This window comes from Aquarana catesbeiana, linkage group LG05, assembly GCF_042186555.1.
Source record: "Aquarana catesbeiana isolate 2022-GZ linkage group LG05, ASM4218655v1, whole genome shotgun sequence".
NCBI classification, from domain to species: Eukaryota; Metazoa; Chordata; class Amphibia; order Anura; family Ranidae; genus Aquarana; species Aquarana catesbeiana.
In genome coordinates this window covers 168,783,185-168,803,730 of record NC_133328.1, presented here as the reverse complement: position 1 = coordinate 168,803,730, position 20,546 = coordinate 168,783,185, and the positions used below count along the sequence as shown (strand labels likewise).

Genomic DNA, 20,546 nt, shown 5'->3' with positions numbered 1-20,546 from the left:
CAAGATTCAAGTAATATTACACATACAGTGCCTTGAAAAAGTATTCATACCCCTTGAAATTTTCCACATTTTGTCATGTTACAACTAAAAATGTAAATGGATTTTATTGGGATTTTATGTGATAGACCAACACAGAGTGTCACATAATTGTTAAGTGGAAGGAAAATGATAAATGGTTTTCACATTTTTTTACAAATAAATATCTGAAAAGTGTGGCGTGCATTTGTATTCAGCCCTCTTTACTTAGATACCACTAACTAAAATCTTGCCTTCAGAAGCCACCTAAATAGTAAATAGAGTCCACCTGTGTGTGTATTTTATTCTCGGTATAAATACAGCTGTTCTGTGAAGCCCTTAGAGGTTTGTTAGAGAACCTTAGTGAACAAACAGCATCATGAAGGCCAATGAACACACCAGACAGGTCAGGGATAATGTTGTGGAGAAGTTTAATCACTTGCCAACCACCTTCCGCAGATATACTGCGACAAGGCTCGGCTGCGCAAACCAAGGTACCTGCATGCCGGGGGAGCACGTGCGGGTCCAGCGGACTCTATGTGTGCCGGCCACCCGCGATTGCGGTACAGAGAGCAAGGCGGCTGTTGTTCGTAATCAGGAACAGCGATCTCTTTGTTGTCCCAGTGAGCCCATCCCCCACACATTAGAACGCACCCAGGAAACACAGTTAACCCCTTGATCGCCCCCTAGTGTTAACTCCTTCTTTTCCAGTGTCATTTATACTTTGATCAGTGCTTTTTTTTTTAGCACTGATCACTGTATTGGTGTCACTGGTCCCCAAAAAGTGTCATTTAGGGTCAGAATTGTTCGCTGCAATCTCGCAGTCCTGCTAAAAATCACAGATCGCCGCCATTACCAGTAAAAAAAAAAAATTAAATGTCCCTAAATATATCCCCTATTTTTTAGACGCTATAACTTTTGCGTAAACCAATCAATATACGCTTATTTGGATTTGTTCAAATACCACCAAAAGAAACCTCTATTTGTGGGGGAAAAAAAGGGCATCAATTTTGTTTGGGTACAACGTCGCACGACCGCGCAATTGTCAATTAAAGTGACGCAGTGCCGTATCGCAAAAATGGCCTGGTCATTAAGGGGGTAAATCTTTCCGGGACTGAAGTGGTTAAAGCAGGATTAGGTTGTAAAAAATATCCCAAGCTTTGAACATCTCACGGAGCACTGTTCAATTCATCAGCCGAAAATGGAAAGAGTATAGCACAACTGCAAGCCTATCAAGACATGGCCAGGCAACGAGCGCTTTAATGAGAGAAGCAGCCAAGAGGTCCATGGTAACTTTGGAGGAGCTGCAGAGATCCACAGCTCAGGTGGGAGAATCTGTCCACAGGACAACTATTAGTCCTGCACTCCACAAATCTGGCTTTTATGGAAGAGTGGCAAGAAGAAAGCCATAAGAAGTCCCTGTTTGCAGTTTGCGAGAAGCCATGTGGGGACACAGCAAACATGTGGAAAAAGGTGCTCTGGTCAGATGATACCAAAATTTAACTTTTTTGACCTAAAAGCAAAACGCTTTGTGCACAGAAAACTAACACTGAACACACCATCTCCACTGTGAAACATGGTGGTGGCAGCATCCTGTTGTGGAGATGCTTTTCTTCAGTAGAGACAGGGAAGCTGGTCAGCGTTGAAGATGGATGGAGCCAAATACAGGGCGATCTAAGAAGAAAACCTGGAGAAGAGGTTTACCTTCTAGCAGGACAATGACCCTAAACATACAGCCAGAGCTACAATGAAATGGTTTAGTTAAAAGCAGATTAATGTGTTAGAATGGCCCATTCAAAGTCCAGACCTAAATCCAGTTGAGAATCTGTGGCAAGACTTGAAAATTGCTGTTCACAGATGCTCTCCATCCAATCTGACAGAGCTTGAGCTATTTTGCAAAGAAGAATGGGCAAAGATTTCATTCTTTAGATGTGCAAAGTACAGATCGACCAATTATCAGTGGGGCCGATTTTGAAGTATCGGTATCGGGCACAAAGTACACGATATTACCGATATTGCTTCAAGGCGTTTTACCAGTGTGATGCCAGCAGCTGCAGGCATCTCTCCGGTACCGTTCTTTAGAGCAGACAGTCAGCTTTATTGTAATAGCAACCAATGTTACTCAGCAGTCGCTTGGCTGTATTACAAACAGTGGGAGGGGCAATACCCCCTCATGCCACCTTCCACCGCTTGCCCGGGCTCTCCCGTCCCACCAGGAGGGCTGAGCAACCAGCTGGCACGTCCGAAGGTTGGCCGAAGACCCGAATAAAGCCAATGCTTCGTTCGGGTCTCGGATCTAGTAACCTGGAAGCGATGTCATGACATCACTTCCCGGATTACTGGTATCTTAAAGGTGCCAGTTTAAAAAAATATAAAGTATTCAAAAACGCAGATCTTGATGTTTTGAATACTTTCAAGTGCAGTGGAGGGGTTTGGGGTCTTATAGACCCCCGATCCCTCCGTAAAGAGTACCTGTCACTGCCCATTACTGTCACGAGATGTTTACATTCCTTGTGACAGCAATAACAGTGATAAAAAAAGTGTAAAAATGTTTTTTTTTAATGTACAGAATATTGGCAGACAATATTGGCTATTGGCCTGAAAGGTAGCCGAAATATTGGTATCGTATTGGCTCCAAAAAAAGACTGATCCCTAGTGCAAAGCTGGTAGAGACATACCCAAAAAGACTTGCAGCTGTACGTAGTTACATAGTTGGTAAGGTTGAAAAAAGACACAAGTCCATCAAGTCCAACCTGAGTCATTGCAGCAAAAGGTGGTTCTGCAAAGTATTGACTCAGGGGGGCTGAATACAAATGCACGCCACAGTTTTCACATATTTATTTGTAAAAAAAATTGAAACTCATTTATTATTTTCCTACCACTTCACAATTATGTGCCACTTTGTGTTGGTCTATCACATAAAATCCCAGTAAAATACATTTACGTTTTTGGTTGTAAAAATTTTTTTTCAAGGGGTGTGATGACTTTTTCAAGGCACTGTACTTGTATTAGAAAAATTGTATTAGAAAATATTTGCTTATTTCTGAGTTTAGCTTTAAATAATACCTCATTCTATCTCTTTAAATTAGCTTCATGTTATCTGCCACAACAAGACTCCAACTGCAGAAGGGACAGCAGCCATTTAAGACTATTAGGTTTTCTTTTGCATATTATTTTGGATGATTCTTATACAGGGAGCCTTCTGTCTGGAGTAGTGAGCACATGATTGACCTCATCAGTGAGCAGTGGTTCCTTCACTATCCATTCACAGGCTGTGGAGGTCCTCAACCAAGGTGTGTTTCTCTAACTGCAGTGCAGAAAAGCCAAGTCAAGAAAGTGACTGTGCTGTCAGAGATCCCTGAATTGAATTACATTTTTAAACAAGTAATACAGTTTGGGTTTCAATGTGAGTTTACATAATTACAGTTGCAGTTCTGCTATAAAGTGACATTTAGGCTTATTTGATAATGTTTCTCAGGAAATAATTTTTTTTGTTGAGGCCACTATAAAGCAATCAGACTCTCACTTTCATTTTACAAGTGCATTGTGATAAATGTTACCAACTGTATTCTGTCTGTAGCTCGAAAGCATGTGAAGCAAGATTCCAATGTGAATGAAGAATGGAAGAGCATGTTTGGTGCCATGGAGCCAGCAAACATGAATCAGGCAGTAACACGAACTCTGCCTCCAGCTGAGCAGGAAACCCAAAGACCTCTTCGCTCAGAATCTTCTGCAGCAATTAATGCTCCATTGTCTTCCTCTCCGCAGGTAGTAAATATAAAATCTTTTGTTGCCAGAAGTAAAACCTGTACAAAACAGGCCATCAAATATAACTAACTGACTAGTTCATGGAAACTTTTTTAATAACATTCACATATTAGTATGTAAAAGCTTCAAGAATCCAAAAGAATGTTATGAATTTAAAGTGGAGCTCCACCCAAAAGAGGAAGGTCCGCTTCAAGGCCTCCTCTCCCCCCCTTTAGGAAACTGGGGGGGGGGGGGGGGGCAGGTACCTGGTTTTGATGGGTACAATCCGGAACTGCTCCTCCCAGGTCCCAAAAGACTGCAGGACCATTCAGAATGCGCAGCGCGGTTTGCACATGTGCAGTGGACACCCGGCTGTGAAGCTGCAAGCTGTCACAGCCGGGTCCCCGCAGTTGAGATGCCAGTGCAGGGGAAGGAAGTCATATAAAACAAACAGCTCAGGTGAGCACAGAGCTGGACCATGGGACAGATGATTTTCTGTTTCTTAAAAGTCAGCAGCTACAGTTTTTGTAGCTGCTGACTTTTTAAAAACACAAATATGACTGCAGCTCCTCTTTAAATGGTAAGTACAGTTTACAATAAGCGCCGGATCTCAATGCCCCCTACCTTCCCCATTAAAATAACAAATGCATTTACAAACCTCAAATGTAAAAGAATAATTATCCCTCTGGCTAGGCAGTGTTTACATCTAACATGTTACAGCTTTGCTGTGAAATACTATACATGCATTGTGCCTTCAAAAAATAATATCCATCTCTGGAGATGCCCTGAAGCAACCATGTAAAGTCCACCAACTCGAAAACTCTGTTGCTCTGTGTCTGAGGTCTATATATACACTATATTACCAAAAATATTGGGGCACATGAACTTTAATGGCATCCCTGTCTTACTCCATAGGGTTCAATATTGAGTTGGCCCACCCTTTGCAGCTATAACCACTTCAACTCTTCTGGGAAGGCTGTCCACAAGGTTTACGAGTGTGTCTTTGGGAATGTTTGACCATTCTTCCAGAAGCGCATTTGTAAGGTCAGCCACTGATGTGAACGAGAAGGCCTGGCTCGCAGTCTCCGCACTAATTCATCCCAAAGATGTTCTATCGGGTTGAGGTCAGGACTCTGTACAGGCCAGTCAAGTTCCTCCACCCCAAACTCGCTCATCCGTGTCTTTATGGACCTTTTTGCACTGGTGCGCAGTCATTTTGAAACAGTGGGGGGCCATCCCAAACTGTTCCCACAAAGTTGGGAGCACAAATTTGTCCAATATGTCTTGGTATGCTGACGCTATAAGAGTTCCCTTCACTGTAACTAAGGGGCCAAGCACAACCCCTGAAAAAAAAACCCCACAACATCACCCCCCCATCAAATGATTTGGACCAGTGCATTAAGCAAGGTCCATAAAGATATGGATGAGCGAGATTGAGGTGGAGGAATTTGACTGGCCTGCACAGAGTCCTGATCTCAACCTGATAAAACACCTTTGGGATGAATTAGAGCGGCGACTGCAAGACAGTCCTTCCCGCCCACATTAGCGTCTGACCTCACACATGCGCTTTTGGAAGAATGGTCAAACATTCCTATAGACACACTCCTAAACCTTGTGGACAGCCTTCCCAGAAGAGTTGAAGCTGCAAAGGGTGGGCCAACTTAATATTGAACCCTACAGACTAAGACTGGGATGCCATTAAAGTTCATGTGCGTGTAAGGGCAGGCCTCCCCAAAACTTTTGGTAATATAGTGTACATTTACTGTTTTTATGAGACAGGCAAGGATATTGGGATGTTGAATTTTTGTGGAACCACACTTACCCATTACAGTCAGTGAGTCTGGTATAGTGGAGATGTTTTCAAACGCATAACATCTTGTCCAGCACTCTCACAGAAAAAAAGGTGTTAGATCTCACTTTTTTTACCTTCTGTGGCCCTATATAACAGCCAATTTTGGACAACAGACTGCATAGATTTTTTTTAAATCTGGTACTCTAATTAGAGTTAAAGGATTGTTTTACCCGCATTCATAAAGGATAACAGCGCTGTTGTAGTGTTGAAGGCACAAATGGTGCTTCATCCAGAGTTATAGAGTTTCCTTCCTTATTAGTAGTACACCTTAATTAGTTGGCATTCCACGTTAAAAATGTTCAAAATAATATATTTCTAGCAACTAACCAAATCTGTCACAATTTTTACATTCTTCAACAGTCAGCAGAAGGAACAGGAATCCAGTCAAGGCGTCCCACCTTGCAGATCTACACAAGCACATCTCAACCGTCGGCTTTCCAGATCCGAATGACCACTTGTAAAATTGAACTTCAACAGCTAATCCAGCAGAAGCGGGAGCAGTGCAATGCTGAGAGATTAGCCAAGTGCATGATGGAGAGTGCTGAGTGGGAGAGTAAACCACCACCAACAGGTATGTAGAGAACATACCAGATGTACAGTGGTGAGGTAGATGCTGGATCTATATTGGTCTATCTAAGCCAAAACATTTTTTTTTTTCAGTTTTGGATAAAGAATTAGGGGTTAGACCTGTCAGGTTCTTTTTGTTGATCAATATATTTCCATCACTCACAAAACTTTAAAGTGTTAAAATCAGTCTGTATATGCAATAAAGTATGCTTGTTATACTCGCTGTGAAACCTAAAGGGTTAATTCTCCACATTGTGTAAAAAGGCTGTTTGATCCTGTCTTCTCTGATCCTGCTCATTCCTCCACTGTCTTCAATCTGTATCTTGATAAAACAGAGCCTTTGGAGTCACTTTGCACATGCTCAATTAGGTGTTTATTGCTAGAGAGTTTTTTTTCTTTCTTTGGGAGGGTGCATGTGATCAGCAGAGGGCTAAATCAGCACTGTCCTGGCAAGAGGGTCAGGGGTCCTGCAACCATATATGACCGTCAGACTAGAATGAAAACTCCTCCTACAAGCTTTAACCAGACACGGATAGAAGTCACAAAACTGCTGTATACTGCTGATGAGAAAAGGTATTTAGCAGTTTATATTTACTAAAAAAAAAATTATATTTCTGTGTGCTGTGGGAGAGCAGATATAGTGAATGCCGGGTCCTTGGTTTAGTAACACTTTAAGGCCTCATGCCCACGGACGTTTTTACAGGCACTTTTTTTGAGCGTTTTTTGTAGCTTAAAAACGCCTCTCCATGTTAGCCTACGGCCTCATGCCCACCATGGCGTTTTTGAGCTGTAAGGGGCATAGGCGTTTTTAAGCTCCAAAAAAACCCCAGGACCAGTGCATTCTGAGGCTCCAGCGCTAGAGCTGTAAAAACGCCAGACGCCGGTAAAAGGTGTTAAACGTGATTTAATGGGGCTTAACGCTGTATACACAGCGTTCTGCACCGTCCTGCATTTCTCTGTCTGTATTCAAAATCAATGGTTCCCTATGGGAGCTCATTGATTTTAATAGAAGTCTCACCAGAAGTCGGATCAAGATGATCCAACTTGCGGTGCGACTTGTGTGCTGAGAATCTTGAAGGGGAACCCCAACAAAATTTTGCGTGGGGTACCCCCCAAGATCCATACCAGACCCTTATCTGAGCACGCAGCCTGGCAGGTCAGGAAAGGAGGTGGGGGAGCCCCCCCGGACCATACCAGGACACATGCCCTTAACATGGGGGGTGGGTGCTTTGGGGCAGAGGGGACCCTTGCGCCCCCCCTACCCCAAAGCACCTTGTCCTCATGTTGATGAGGACAAGGGTCTCTTCCCGTCAACCCTTGGTTGTCTGGGTCTGCGGGCGAGGACTTATAGTGATCTGGAAGCCCCCTTTAACAAGCGGCCCCCCAGATCACGGCCCCCCACCCTAGGTGAATGAGTATGGGGTACATTGTACCCCTACCTATTCACCTAAATAAAAAAAGTGTCAAAAATAAACACACTACACAGGTTTTTAAAGTATTTTTATTAAAGCAGCTCCGGCTCTTCTCTCTCTCCGCTATCTTCTGCTCTTTTGCTGGGTCTTCTCCCTCTGTTCTTCTTCCGATGTTGACTCGATGCAATCTCCCAGTGTAATGCTGGTTCCACCGTGTGCAATGACTTATATTGGCATGGGGCGGGGCCACCCGATGATGTAAGTTAGAGGACACACCCCTTGTGATGTCATCACCCCATAATAATCATCTTGATCCGACTTCTGGTGAGACCTCTATTCAAATCAATGGGCTCCCATAGGGAACCATTGATTTTGAATAGAGACAGAGAAATGCGGCTGAAAGCTAGCGTGGCTAAACGGGTATTGACGCCAATGCAAAACCTGAAAAAAAACGCGTTAACACCGCTTTTTTCCTGGTGTCGGTACTAGCTTTGTAGCTCGTTTTTTAAAATGTCCGTGGGCATGAGGCCTAATAAACAGCCTGCTGTAATAACTTTTGGCTGGCATCACATACCATAAAGACCATACCATAGCTTAATGTTTCATATCTATGTAAGAACCCTTCATTAGGCCCACAAATTATTTTAGCAATGCTTCTGAATCATATTTTAGTTATTTAATTAACAGGAATGTTCACTAGTCTTTGGGTACTGAGAAATAGATATATGTGCTTTTTGTCCTCTCAGGGTGGCATCCTAAAGGCTTGTTGGTGGCACACTTACATGAACACAAGGGCCCAGTAAACAGAATACGGGTCTCTGATGAACATTCCATTTTTGCCACTTGCTCAAATGATGGAACAGTAAAAATCTGGAACAGTCAGAAGATGGAGGGAAAAACCACAACCACAAGGTATAATCAGCTGACTCCTCTATTAAGACCTCATGAGGAATATAGCATGTTTCCTTCTCATAGCGTGTATGAACAAAGTGTGAATGCTTATATTTATCTGAACTGCTGAAACTGGCCAGATCAAGCAGTACTTATCTCATGAACTATATTTCTGTAAAGCTCTCTAAATAATTTTCCTTATGTGTAAATACTGCACTTTGAATGGATGTACAGGACAGATCTCTGCAGATAAACAGGTGCAACTTATGTAGAAGGATTTGTTTCATCTGTGTGTATCCTTTCACTAGGTATATGTGAGGGTTTACAATCACTTTGAGCATAGGTTCACATTAGTGCTGCTGCATGATGCATTTTTCATTGCATTTTTGTAGTGCAACCTTGTGTAGTTTTGATGTGCTTTTTTTGTTGGAGAAGGAGACTGGATTTTATATAGGGTGGCACTGATGCCCCTTTTTTACGACCGAGTACAAGTATCAATACTTTTTTTTTCAAGTACTCGCTGATACTGATTACCGATACGTTTTATTAAAGGGGAGGTGCACCCTAAAAAAAAAAATTGCATAAAAAAATTCCTAAAAAATTGGAGGAAAAAAAAAAAAATTTTTTTTTAACTTACCTGAAATGGCTGTTGCTAGGCAGTCTTCCTAATCTGCCTCTTCCTACTCCGCAGTGATGTTCAGTCTTCTCCTCCCCGCGTTGTCTTCTGGAGAATGGGGCGCGGTGTGTTATTGGGAACTGTGTGTGTCCCACAACACATCGCATCCCATTCACAAAGCGCTGCGCAACTCGCGCAGTAGGAAACGGGCAGTGAAGCCGCAAGGCTCCACTGCCTGTTTCCCTTAGTTCAAATGGCAGTGCCGGGACCCGAGAGCCGAGCGACGGGTCGGCCTCGGGCGGCCGATATCGCGGGCACCCAGGACAGGTAAGTGTGCTTATTAAAAGTCAGCAGCTACAGTGTTTGTTTTTTTTTTTTTTTCCCCGGCCGGAACCCTCCTTTAATGTCATGTGACAGTGGACTGTCAGTTTTTTATTTTACAATTTTTTTTTTTAATCATTTTTTAATATATATATATATATATATATATATATATATATATATATATATATATATATATATATATATATATATATATATATATATATATATATATATTTTTTTTTTTTTTCTACAATGCTTTTGGGGGGGGGGGCGTTGTCCAGTGTTTTTCTTCTTTTTTTTTTTTTTTTTTTTTTACAGTTAAATATTTTTATTACAATTTTTTTTTTTTTTTTTATTATCAGCCCTGTTGGGGGGGGGGGGGGGGCTAGACAGACCCCTGCCATCTCCCCTTTGAGACATGGAAAGGGACTAAGGACACAGATTCCCTAGTTCCTTTCTCGGTAGCCTCAGCGGTACTGAAGGTGAACGAACAGGAGACAGCTGCTCCTGTTCATTTATTAACTGAAACATCGTAAACACAGGTTACGATGCTCAGTTATGAATGGACAGAGTCCATGATCACTGACTCTGTCCATTCAGAAAAGGAAGGAGCCGGTAAATTACATATTTAGCAGCTCCTTCCTCCGCTCTCCATCCTGACAGATCCGGGGACAGGGGGGACCCGGGGGAACACACAGAGGGGGACTCAGAGGAGGACACAGAGGACCCGGGGAGCTGGAGGAGGATACAGGGGACAGTTGGGGGTGATTAGTGCAGGTTTGGTGAGGAGTTACAATCACCGATCTGCCTGTGTGGCTTTCAATAAACCAGCTGAAAGCTGCGGGAGGGAGAGGAGGAGAAGCAGCTGTCAGCTGCTTTATTGAAAGCCACGCAGGCAGATCAGTGATTGTAACTCCCCGCACAGCTGCACCGATCCTTCCTGACTGTCCAAGTATCGGGTCAAGCATCAAAGCATTTGCACGAGTGTACATGAGTTTTGCGTGCATTTTTGTGCATTTTCATGAAAGTCTATAGGGCAAAAAATGCATTGCATCAAAAGAAGCGCCTGCAGCTTTTCAGAAAACACACTGCATTCATGTGAACAGGCACCATAGAAAATCATTTGATTTCCATTGTCGTTCATTGCAGCACGACAGCAAATGCAGGAGAAAAAGCACTAGTGTGAACGGAGCTAAAAGTCAGCCAGTCAATCCTCTTTACAAACTGTTCAGAAACTCCACTTGTATGTATGCACTCAGCATGTGATAAAAAGCCAAAGAAAGCTCACATTAAATTGTTTGTTAATCACATACCTAAAACACTCACATTTTCTTTGGTTGCTTTGCTTTGTAGCGTATCTAAGTTCAAAGCGTAAAATCATATTAATTTCCACATTGTATTTCAAATATTTCTAACCTCATACTCTGAATGATCTTGGCGTTTGTAAATGTACTTTTGAAGATCTCCACACATTTACTTTCTTGAATTCTGTGACACATATGCCCTGTGAGAAGGCACTGCTGTGTCACAGAATTCAGAGCCTGCCTTCTTAACAACAGAGGTGCTGAGAGGAGGAGTTTCAGGAGGCGGAGTCAGTACAGGAAACTACTACTTAGAAGCAGCAAGGTATCATGGGGTATGTAGTCCTTAGAAATGGAAAGTAAACAGCAGGGGAAGATGTAAAGCAGGGGTCTCCAAACTACGGCCCTCCAGTTGTTCAGGAACTACAATTCCCATCATGCCTAGTCATGTCTGTGAATGTCAGAGTTTTACAATGCCTCATGGAACGTGTAGTTCCGCAACAGCTGGAGGGCCGTAGTTTGGAGATCCCTGATGTAAAGCATGCAGGGAATCCAGGAAAGAAAGAGATGGCCAGCAGACAGGCAGAACTCACAACTTGAGGAACGATTTTTCATGTAAACTTATGTTGGACTGTCAAATATACCTTTTTGTATTAATATTGCAATGCTAATGTTATAAAATGAAAGCGCATACTGTGACCATAGAATTTTTTTAAAGTGATTGTAAAGGATCGTTTTTTTTTTTGTTTTTTTAAAATAACAAACATGTCATACCTCCACTGTGCAGCTCGTTTTGCACAGAGTGGCCCCAAACACCCTCTTCTGGGGTCCCCTGATGGCTCTCGCGGCTCCTCCCCACATCAGATAGCCCCCTAGGAGAAGCACTCTCCTGAAGGGGTTACCTTGCGGGCGCGCTCCCGAATCCAGCATTTGTGTCCACGGCACTCGGCCACGCCCCCCGTCGCCGTGTCATTGGATTTGATTGACAGCAGCGGGAGCCAATGGCTGCGCTGCTATCAATCTATCCAATCAAGAGCCGGGACCCTATGGAGAGAGGGACAGCGCGTCCATGCCGAAGAGATGAAGGGGGTCAGGTAAGTAAAACAGAGGGCTAGGGGGCCGGTGACTGCCAGGTGTTTTTTCACCTTAATGCATAGGATGCATTAAGGTGAAAAAACACAAAGGTTTACAATCCCTTTAAATTTGTACTAAAGGCAAAAAAACAAATGACATGCTGTATATGATGCAGTCTGCCATGGGCAATAACAAAGCAGTGTTTTTTCCTCCTGTAACGTAGTTTGTTTACCTGTTGATTCTACTGTTATTTTTCAGCTTCCTTTAACAGACCAAGTGGTCCTGCAGAAGTGGAAGCTAGAGGGTTGAGACAACCCATTAACCATAACACTGACAGGGGTGCTTACAATGATCAGATTTAATTAATTTGGTTAAAACCTGTATCCCAAAAGGGAAAAAAAAAGTGTTTAAAATGTTTTAGCAGGAGTTTGGCTTTGATTTGTTAGTCACTTATGTCCAGTCCATCTAAATCTACTAGTAGATCCAATAGTGGCCATACACACTTGAATTTATTTTCTGATCGATCTCTCCCAGTAGGAATAATTAATCTATAGCTGACAATCCACATAGTCAATATACCACACACAAGGACGTGGATTCCCTGTGGATACAATCAATTAGAAGTTATCAGTTGCATCAATTTACTATAATCTGATTGTTTAAAGTACAGTCATATTCATGAACAAAGCATCTCAGTGCTGCCAATTGGCCGATCGACTCAGTTTGATGAAGTCCGATCAAAATTGAGTCCAAATTGATCCGAAAAGGAAGTTATGGCTATTTGATTGTGGAATTGATCGTTTTGGTCAAATCGCACATCGGTCAGATTAAAAAATGTAAGTTTGTATGACAGTACTGCTGTCCAAGGGTGGCTTAGTTGCTCCTCCATAGATAGAGGAGCCACCCTAAGACCAGAAGTGTGTATCTGGCTGTATCACCAGGTGACAATAAAAGCAAAAAAAATATAATGCAGCAACCACATCGAAGAATTGGTAAGCTGCAATATATCACATTTTTTATTTTAGAGTTTTTAATACAGCTTTATTATTCCCCGTCTCTTTCACAACTCTCAGCTCTGGGTCTGACCTAAATATAAAAATAAAATAAGTAATTGGATCTCCGCTTTAACCTCCAGCATTCAGTGTGCATCTATATATTCGCAAATGCAGCAGTGAAATGTTTAAACAAAGCAAATAGCAATCTTGCATGCTTTATAGTTGTATTATGTTTGCATCCAGCAATTGTGTTCTTTTGTGTTGCTCATACCTGCTGACCTGGCTGCTATGAATATTGAAATTCTTATTTTCTGACTTAGGTCAATATTGACTTATTCTCGCATCGGTGGGCATGTCAAGACACTGACATTTTGCCAGGGATCACATTACTTAGCTGTGGCATCTGATAATGGCAATATCCAACTTCTTGGGATTGAAACCTCGAAACCACCCAAGTCTCCAAAAATTCATCCACTGCAAAGCAGGTATGAATGTTTTAGAATTGATTGTTATTTTAAATGACTAAATTTACAAATGATATCATCCTCCTATGTGTTACAAATGGTTTACACTTCTAAAGAAGGACATTTGGTAAATACAGTATACTAAGAAGTACCCTGCTTAGCATATCCTCCAGCTACAGTATCTCACAAAAGTGAGTACACCCCTCAAATTTTTGTAAGTATTTTATTATATCCTATCCTGTGACAACACTGAAGACATGATGCTGTGCTACAATGTAAAGTAGTGAGTGTACAGCTTGTATAACAGTGTAAATTTGCTGTCCCCTCAAAATAACTCAACACACAGCCATTAATGTCTAAACTGCTGGCAACATAAGTGAGTACACACCTATGTGAAAATGTCCAAATTGGGCTCAGTGTCAATATTTTGTGTGGCCACCATTATTTTCCAGCACTGCCTTAACCCTCTTGGGCATGGAGTTCACCAGAACTTCACAGGTTGCCACTGGAGTCCTCTTCCACTCCTCCATGATGACATCATGGAGCTGATAGATGTTAGAGACCTTTACCTTCCCTTTGAGGATGCCCCACAGATGCTCTATAGGGTTTAGGTCTGGAGACATGCTTGGCCAGTCCACCCCCCTGTACCCCCAGCTTATTTAGCAAGGCAGTGGTTGTCTTGGAGGTGTTTTTGGGGTCGTTATCATGTTGGAATACTGCCCTGCGGCCCAGTCTCTGAAGAGGGGGGATCATGCTCTGCTTCAGTATGTCACAGTACATATTGGCATTCATGGTTCCCTCAATGAACTGTAGCTTCCCAGTGCCGGCAGCACTCATGCAGCCCCAGACCATGACACTCCCACCACCATGCTTGACTGTAGACAAGAAACACTTGTCTTTGTACTCCTCTCCAGGGTTGCCGCCACACACACTTGACACCATCTGAACCAAATAAGTTTATCTTGGTCTCATCAGACCACAGGACAATGTTCCAGTAATCTATGTCCTTAGTCTGCTTGTCTTCAGCAAACTGTTTGCAGGCTTTCTTGTGCATCATCTTTAGAAGAGGCTTCCTTCTGGGATGACAGCCATGAAGACCAATTTGATGCGGTGTGCGGCATATGGCCTGAGCGCTGACAGTCTGACCCCCCCCACCCCTTAAACCTCTGCAGCAATGCTGGCATCACTCATATGTCTACTTCCCAAAGACAACCTCTGGATATGACACTGAGCACGTGCACTCAACTTCTTTGGTTGACCATGGCGTGGCCTGTTCTGAGTGGAACCTGTCCTGTTAAACCGCTATATGGTCTTGGCCATCGTGCTGCAGCTCAGTTTCAGGGTCTTGGCAATCTTCTTATAGCCTAGGTCATCTTTATGTAGAGCAACAGTTCTTTTTTTCAGATCTTCAGAGAGTTCTTTGCCATGGGGTGCCATGTTGAACTTCCAGTGACCAGTATGCGAGAGTGAGAGCAATAGCACCAAATTTAACACACCTGCTCCCCATTGACACCTGAGACCTTGTAACACTAACGAGTCACATGACACCTGGGAGGGAAAATGGCTAATTGTGCCCAATTTGGACATTTTCACTTAGGGGTGTACTTACTTTTGTTGCCAGCGGTTTAGACATTAATGGCTGTGTGTTGCATTATTTTGAGGGGACAGCAAGCTGTACAATCACTACTTTACATTGTAGCAAAGTGTCATTTCTTCAGTGTTGTCACATAAAAAGATATAATAAAATATTTACAAAAAAAGTGGATGTAAATCCGATTCATTAAATTTGAATTAGGCACATATATCTGCAGTGTTTTCCTATCTCCAAAGCCCTAAGTCCCGTGTCTTTATGCTGCTCCGTTCCTCTGTTATTAGCATGATAACTTCTGACAAGTTCTCCTGAATGGGAGTCTTCCTCCTCCTCCTCCCTGCCAGCACTCCGCCCCCCATGCCCGCCATCCCGCCATCCTGCCATCTCTCTCCAGTGTGGAGATATTTACAGATAATCAGGACAGAGCGGGTCTCGGGCTGACAGATCTGTATGTGAGGACACCGCTCGTAGTGCAGCCCCGCCAGCCTGTACATTGGAACAGGGCACTCTGCGTTGTCTGTCACAATTCCGGTGCAGAGAGGCGGGGCTGTACAACGAGCTGTGTTCTCACATACAGATCTGTCAGCCCGAGACCCGCTCTGTCCTGATTATCTGTAACTATCCCTGCTCTGCACTGATAAGCCAATACTGTCACCGCACTGATGGGCACTGGTGTCACAGCACTGATAAGGCACTGGTGTCACCGCACTGATGGGCACTGATAATCTGCACAGGTGACACCGCACTGATAGACACTGATAATCTGCATTGGTGACACTGCACTGATAATCTGCACTGGTGACAGGGCACTGGTGGTCCCTGACATTCAGCACTGGTGGTCCCTGACATGATGGTCTCTGACATTCGACACTGGTGGTCCCTGACATGTGGTACCTGTCATTTGGCACTGGTGGTCCCTGACATGATTGTCTCTGACAAGTGGCACTGGTGATCCCTGACATGGTGGTCCCTGACATTCGGCACTGGTGGTCCCTGACATTCAGCACTGGTGGTCCCTGACATTCGGCACTGGTGGTCTCTGACATGGTCTCTGACATTCGGCACTGGTGGTCCCTGACATGGTCTCTGACATTCGGCACTGGTGGTCCCTGACATGGTCTCTGACATTCGGCACTGGTGGTCCCTGACATGGTCTCTGACATTCGGCACTGGTGGTCCCTGACATGGTCTCTGACATTCGGCACTAGTGGTCCCTGACATGGTCTCTGACATTCGGCACTGGTGGTCCCTGACATGGTCTCTGACATTCGGCACTGGTGGTCCCTGACATGGTCTCTGACATTCGGCACTGGTGGTCCCTGACATGGTCTCTGACATTCGGCACTGGTGGTCCCTGACAAGGTCTCTGACATTCGGCACTGGTGGTCCCTGACAAGCGGCACTGGTGGTCCCTGACATGGTGGTCCCTGACATGGTGGTCCCTGACATGTGGCACTGGTGGTCCCTGACATGGTGGTCCCTGACATGCGGCATAAATGTATTTATTAAATTAATATTATATTAAAATGCATTTGTAGTAAAATGCTTTGCATTTATAAGGCTGTAACCTATCATACCGTGTGTTATGTATGGCTTGCTGGTTGCAGAATGAGGGGTGTGATATATGTTGAAGTGGGCGAGTTCACATTTACATGTACAAGCCTAGTGTACTCTCCCACATTCGCTCCCATCCCAAGGATTCATGGGAAATGTAGTCTGATTACAGTTAGAGAGAGAGAGAAGAGAATATGATGCAATCCCTGTTCTAAGAGATCCTCCTTGCCAGAAAAGATGATGCATTTTTTGAATCACAAAGCTGACTTCCTGAAAATTAAATTAGACATATCTCTTAAACGGTAAGAAATTTCACAAATGTAATAACTGTTTAGTGTGTGTGTGTGTGTGTGTGTGGGGGGGTACTAATGGGGGATTTCTTTAAAATCCTGGAGTTCTTCTTTTAATTAATGCTATGCTATGGTATACTATACTGTTAAAGTATATCTGAAGGCCAATTTTTCCATTAGTTTTGGATTGGATGGATTAAAAAATGGTTAAAACTGTCACTGTTTTTTTTTTGTTTTTTCTTGCCATCCGTGTTCCATTGAGAAGATTTCCCTTCATCCCTGTCTTATGGACACAACAGAGAATAAGAGTAAAAAAGTGAAGGAAATTCCCATAGATATGTCTCTTCAGCAAGTTTCACCATTGATAGGAATTTTACATTTTCCCTCGCTTTTAGCCCGTGTGACAATGTTGAGGAGGATGGTTCTCCATACTGGGAACATAGACAGCTATAAAACCTGGGCAAGGTTGCCAACCTGTCCACACTTCTTTCAAAATTAAAAATAGCTTTTGTTTGAATAAATAGCCTGCTCAGGTTTGTAATTGTATACTGACAAATGGACAAAAATATATTAAAATGAAATTTTTTTTTTTTTTTTTTTTTTTTTTACACATAACCATTATTGGTACGGTGACAACTGCAGCCTGCCAGCTTCACCTGTCAATTTGCATTTCTCTGTGTAAACCCGGCCATAGATGATACAATTTTCTTTCAGGACTGTGACTGTGATGATGGGGGAATCCCTCCTGCAGAGCTATTGTGTTCTCCCAGCAGGGGATGGCATGGAGAACCGTACCTGCCAGGAGAACACACAGTGATTGTTGCTAGCGGCTATAGCTGCTGGAATAATCGCATGAAAAATCCAACATGCTTGGTTGTACCCAAGTTGATTGATGGACTGACTTTGGTAGAATCAGCCTGCCCATAGATGGTTCGAATCTCAGCCGGTCCCTGCTGAACTGGCCGAGATTCGAACCATCTATGGCTGGCTTAAGGCACAACGACAGCTGAAGTGAAAGATTTATTTGTAAACAAACCTCATTTATTTAAAAAGTGATCACATGAGTAGGAACTGCTGACTGATGGTAGAGCATCGTATAGCTAGGATCATGCATATATTGCAGTCAAGAATAGGTTATTGACTGTTGACAAAGCACAGTTGGAAGTCAGTCTATGAATAGATTTTTTAATCATGCACTACTCAAAACAAAAATGTTTTGGCTTTAAATATACTTTAATCTTTGTTTGCTGTAATCTCCTGCAACCAGCCCTCATGCCACTCACTGGGAATGTCATTCCTAAAACATGTAAATTTGATTTAGTTCTCTCTCTTTTTTTTTTTTTTTTTTTTTCTGTCTTATTTTTATCACTCCAAATGTACTAGTGAATCTTCGTGGAATCCGGTAGAAACCTTTAAATACTGACATTTTTTTAATGAGTTTTTCTGTATGTATACATAGATAGCAATGGATGGCATAGATGAGGGTCAGACTCTGTCAAGCTTTTATCGCTGTCTGTGTCCCTTTGGGGGGATTGCATGACCATTGTCACTGAAACAGGAGCCACCCATAGAGGATTTGATTTTCTTTCCTTTCACAATGAATTGAAGGGAAGAAAATCACTTAATTCCCCCATCAATGCAGTCAGCGTTGATGGGGGAGTGCTTCCCACAGGGCTATTGTGTTCTGCTGGCAGAACACAATTATTACTGCCAGTGGCTTTAGCAGTTATATAGTAAAAAACAGTCACCAGAACAAAAGGTAGGGGGAAATCTTCCATTGGGGACATGTGTTCCAAGGGATTTCCCTCACTTTGGAAACAGGAAGTAGACTGGCTGAGAATTTAACCTTCCTCTACACCAGGGATATGCAATTAGTGGACCTCCAGCTGTTGCAGAACTACAATTCCCATGAGGCATAGCAAGACTCTGACAGCCACAAGCATGACAACCAGAGGCAGAGGCATGATGCGACTTGTAGTTTTGCAACAGCTGGAGGTCCGCTAATTGCATATCCCTGCTCTGCATTATGAAAGACTTAAAAAAAAATGGCTATACTTACAGTATACTTTAAAGCATATCTAAACCCAAAAACAGACATTTTAGGTATGTGGATGATGTCCCCATTTTCCACCTTGGCCAATCGGAGAAAGCCTTGTATTCAAGGCTTCTTCTTAATAGCAGAGAAGCACTTAGCTTGACTCTAATTCTGGCAACAGACGGGAAATCAATGGAACACAACACTGCTTACTGTATGTAGCTATTGCTACTACAGCTTATTACAGCACACACAAAGTCTACATTGCTCTGAAATGGAAAGTAAAATTAAACCTGTAATGTTACTTTAATGCTGTTGCAGTGGACAAAATATTTGCTCCAGATTCAACCTTAACTGCTCTCTTATGTCAACAGAATTAGATTTTATTTATCTGAAACCAAATAGTAAAACTTTTTTGTTTCCGATAGCATCTAGACAAGTTCTTTCATATTTATGCATTTAAGAAAATGAAAAATAAAAAATGGAATCCTTTTAATGGGCAAGAAGAGCAGGTGTCTTCAGGGACACTAAAGCTGACCCTACAGATGTACTTTTAGCCTGGCTCCTTTGATTTTTCCATCAAGGTTTGTGGGGCAGGAGGGCGGCGACAGGGGCACCTATGAAGCAAATTTTAAACTGGTTCATCAGGTAATTAACTCTTAAGTATTAGCTTTCGTAATTGAGCTTAAAAACGATAAGTTGTTACTTTACCCATGACAGCGACATTCCAGCTTTCATATTTCCACAACAGGTTTTCTTCTCTGGGGTACAGTTTATCTAATGTTACCATTCCTTTCTGTGGCCCGTTGTTGGGTAATTTATTTTGTTTTGAAAAAATTAATTTTCTTTCATTGTCTAGGTCATTGGATCTACAAGAAGATGGTTGTGTGGTGGATATGCATCAGTTCAATTCAGGCTCACAGTCTGTGCTTGCCTATGCCACTGTTAATGGGTCATTGGTAGGCTGGGACCTGAGATCTAACACTAACGCCTGGACTTTAAAACATGACCTGCGCTTAGGACTCATAACTTCTTTTGCTGTAGACATTCATCAGTGCTGGCTGTGTATTGGTAAAACAACTTTTCTTTGTTTCTTTTTGAAAAACGTTTAAAGCCTAAATCCAATCATAATATGTCTTGGATAGCTGAGGGAAGGGTTAAGATTTCTTTAGGTTTTTCCCTCAGTCTGTGACCCTGTAAAAAGAAGATATTCCCTTTCTGTCCTTGTGACACCATGAAATGGGGCGAGCGGCTGCCATTGAGACAAGAAGGTGAATGGAGAAGGAATGAACACGAGTCTTGCTCATACTACATTTTGCTGAAAGTGGAGCTCCACCCAAAAGGGGAAGCTCTGCTTGGCACTTTATGGGGGAGGGCGGGTATCTGGTTTTTGACAAGTACCCGCTCCCACTTCCAGGTAAGATTGCCGTGGTGATCTTCGAGTATGTCAGGCCCCTCCTCGTTCCCCTCGCTGCCTTCTGGGACATACACAGGTCCCAGAAGATGGCGGGACCATTCAGAAAGCTCAGCACAACTCACGCATGTGCAGTAGTAAACCAGCTGTTTAGCTTGAAGGCCTCACTGCTGGCTTCCCTTAGTGAAGATGCCAGTGCCTGCACCCGATTAAAGAATCGGCTTGGGTGCCAATATTGCTGGATCCCTGGACAGGTAACTGTCCTTATATTAAAAGTCAACAGGTACAGTATTTGTAGCTGCTGACTTGTAATTTTTTGGGGGGAGACTGGAGCTCCTCTTTAAGTGGAGTACCCACAACATTGGATAAAGTCCTTAGAAAATCTTTGTCACACTTAAAGGATA

General features: G+C 42.9%; 1 protein-coding gene across 2 annotated transcripts in view; it reads left to right on the top strand.

The window, feature by feature from the left end:
- The window catches only part of PIK3R4 (phosphoinositide-3-kinase regulatory subunit 4), a 134,300-nt gene that overhangs the window by 66,292 nt on the left and 47,462 nt on the right, over positions 1-20,546 (top strand). For both annotated transcript variants that reach the window (XM_073630334.1, XM_073630335.1), the window contains exons 11-15: positions 3,596-3,783; positions 5,975-6,185; positions 8,340-8,505; positions 13,115-13,279; positions 19,588-19,799. In XM_073630334.1, coding sequence (XP_073486435.1) covers positions 3,596-3,783; positions 5,975-6,185; positions 8,340-8,505; positions 13,115-13,279; positions 19,588-19,799 — 942 coding nt within the window. The remainder of the gene's footprint in view (positions 1-3,595; positions 3,784-5,974; positions 6,186-8,339; positions 8,506-13,114; positions 13,280-19,587; positions 19,800-20,546) is intronic.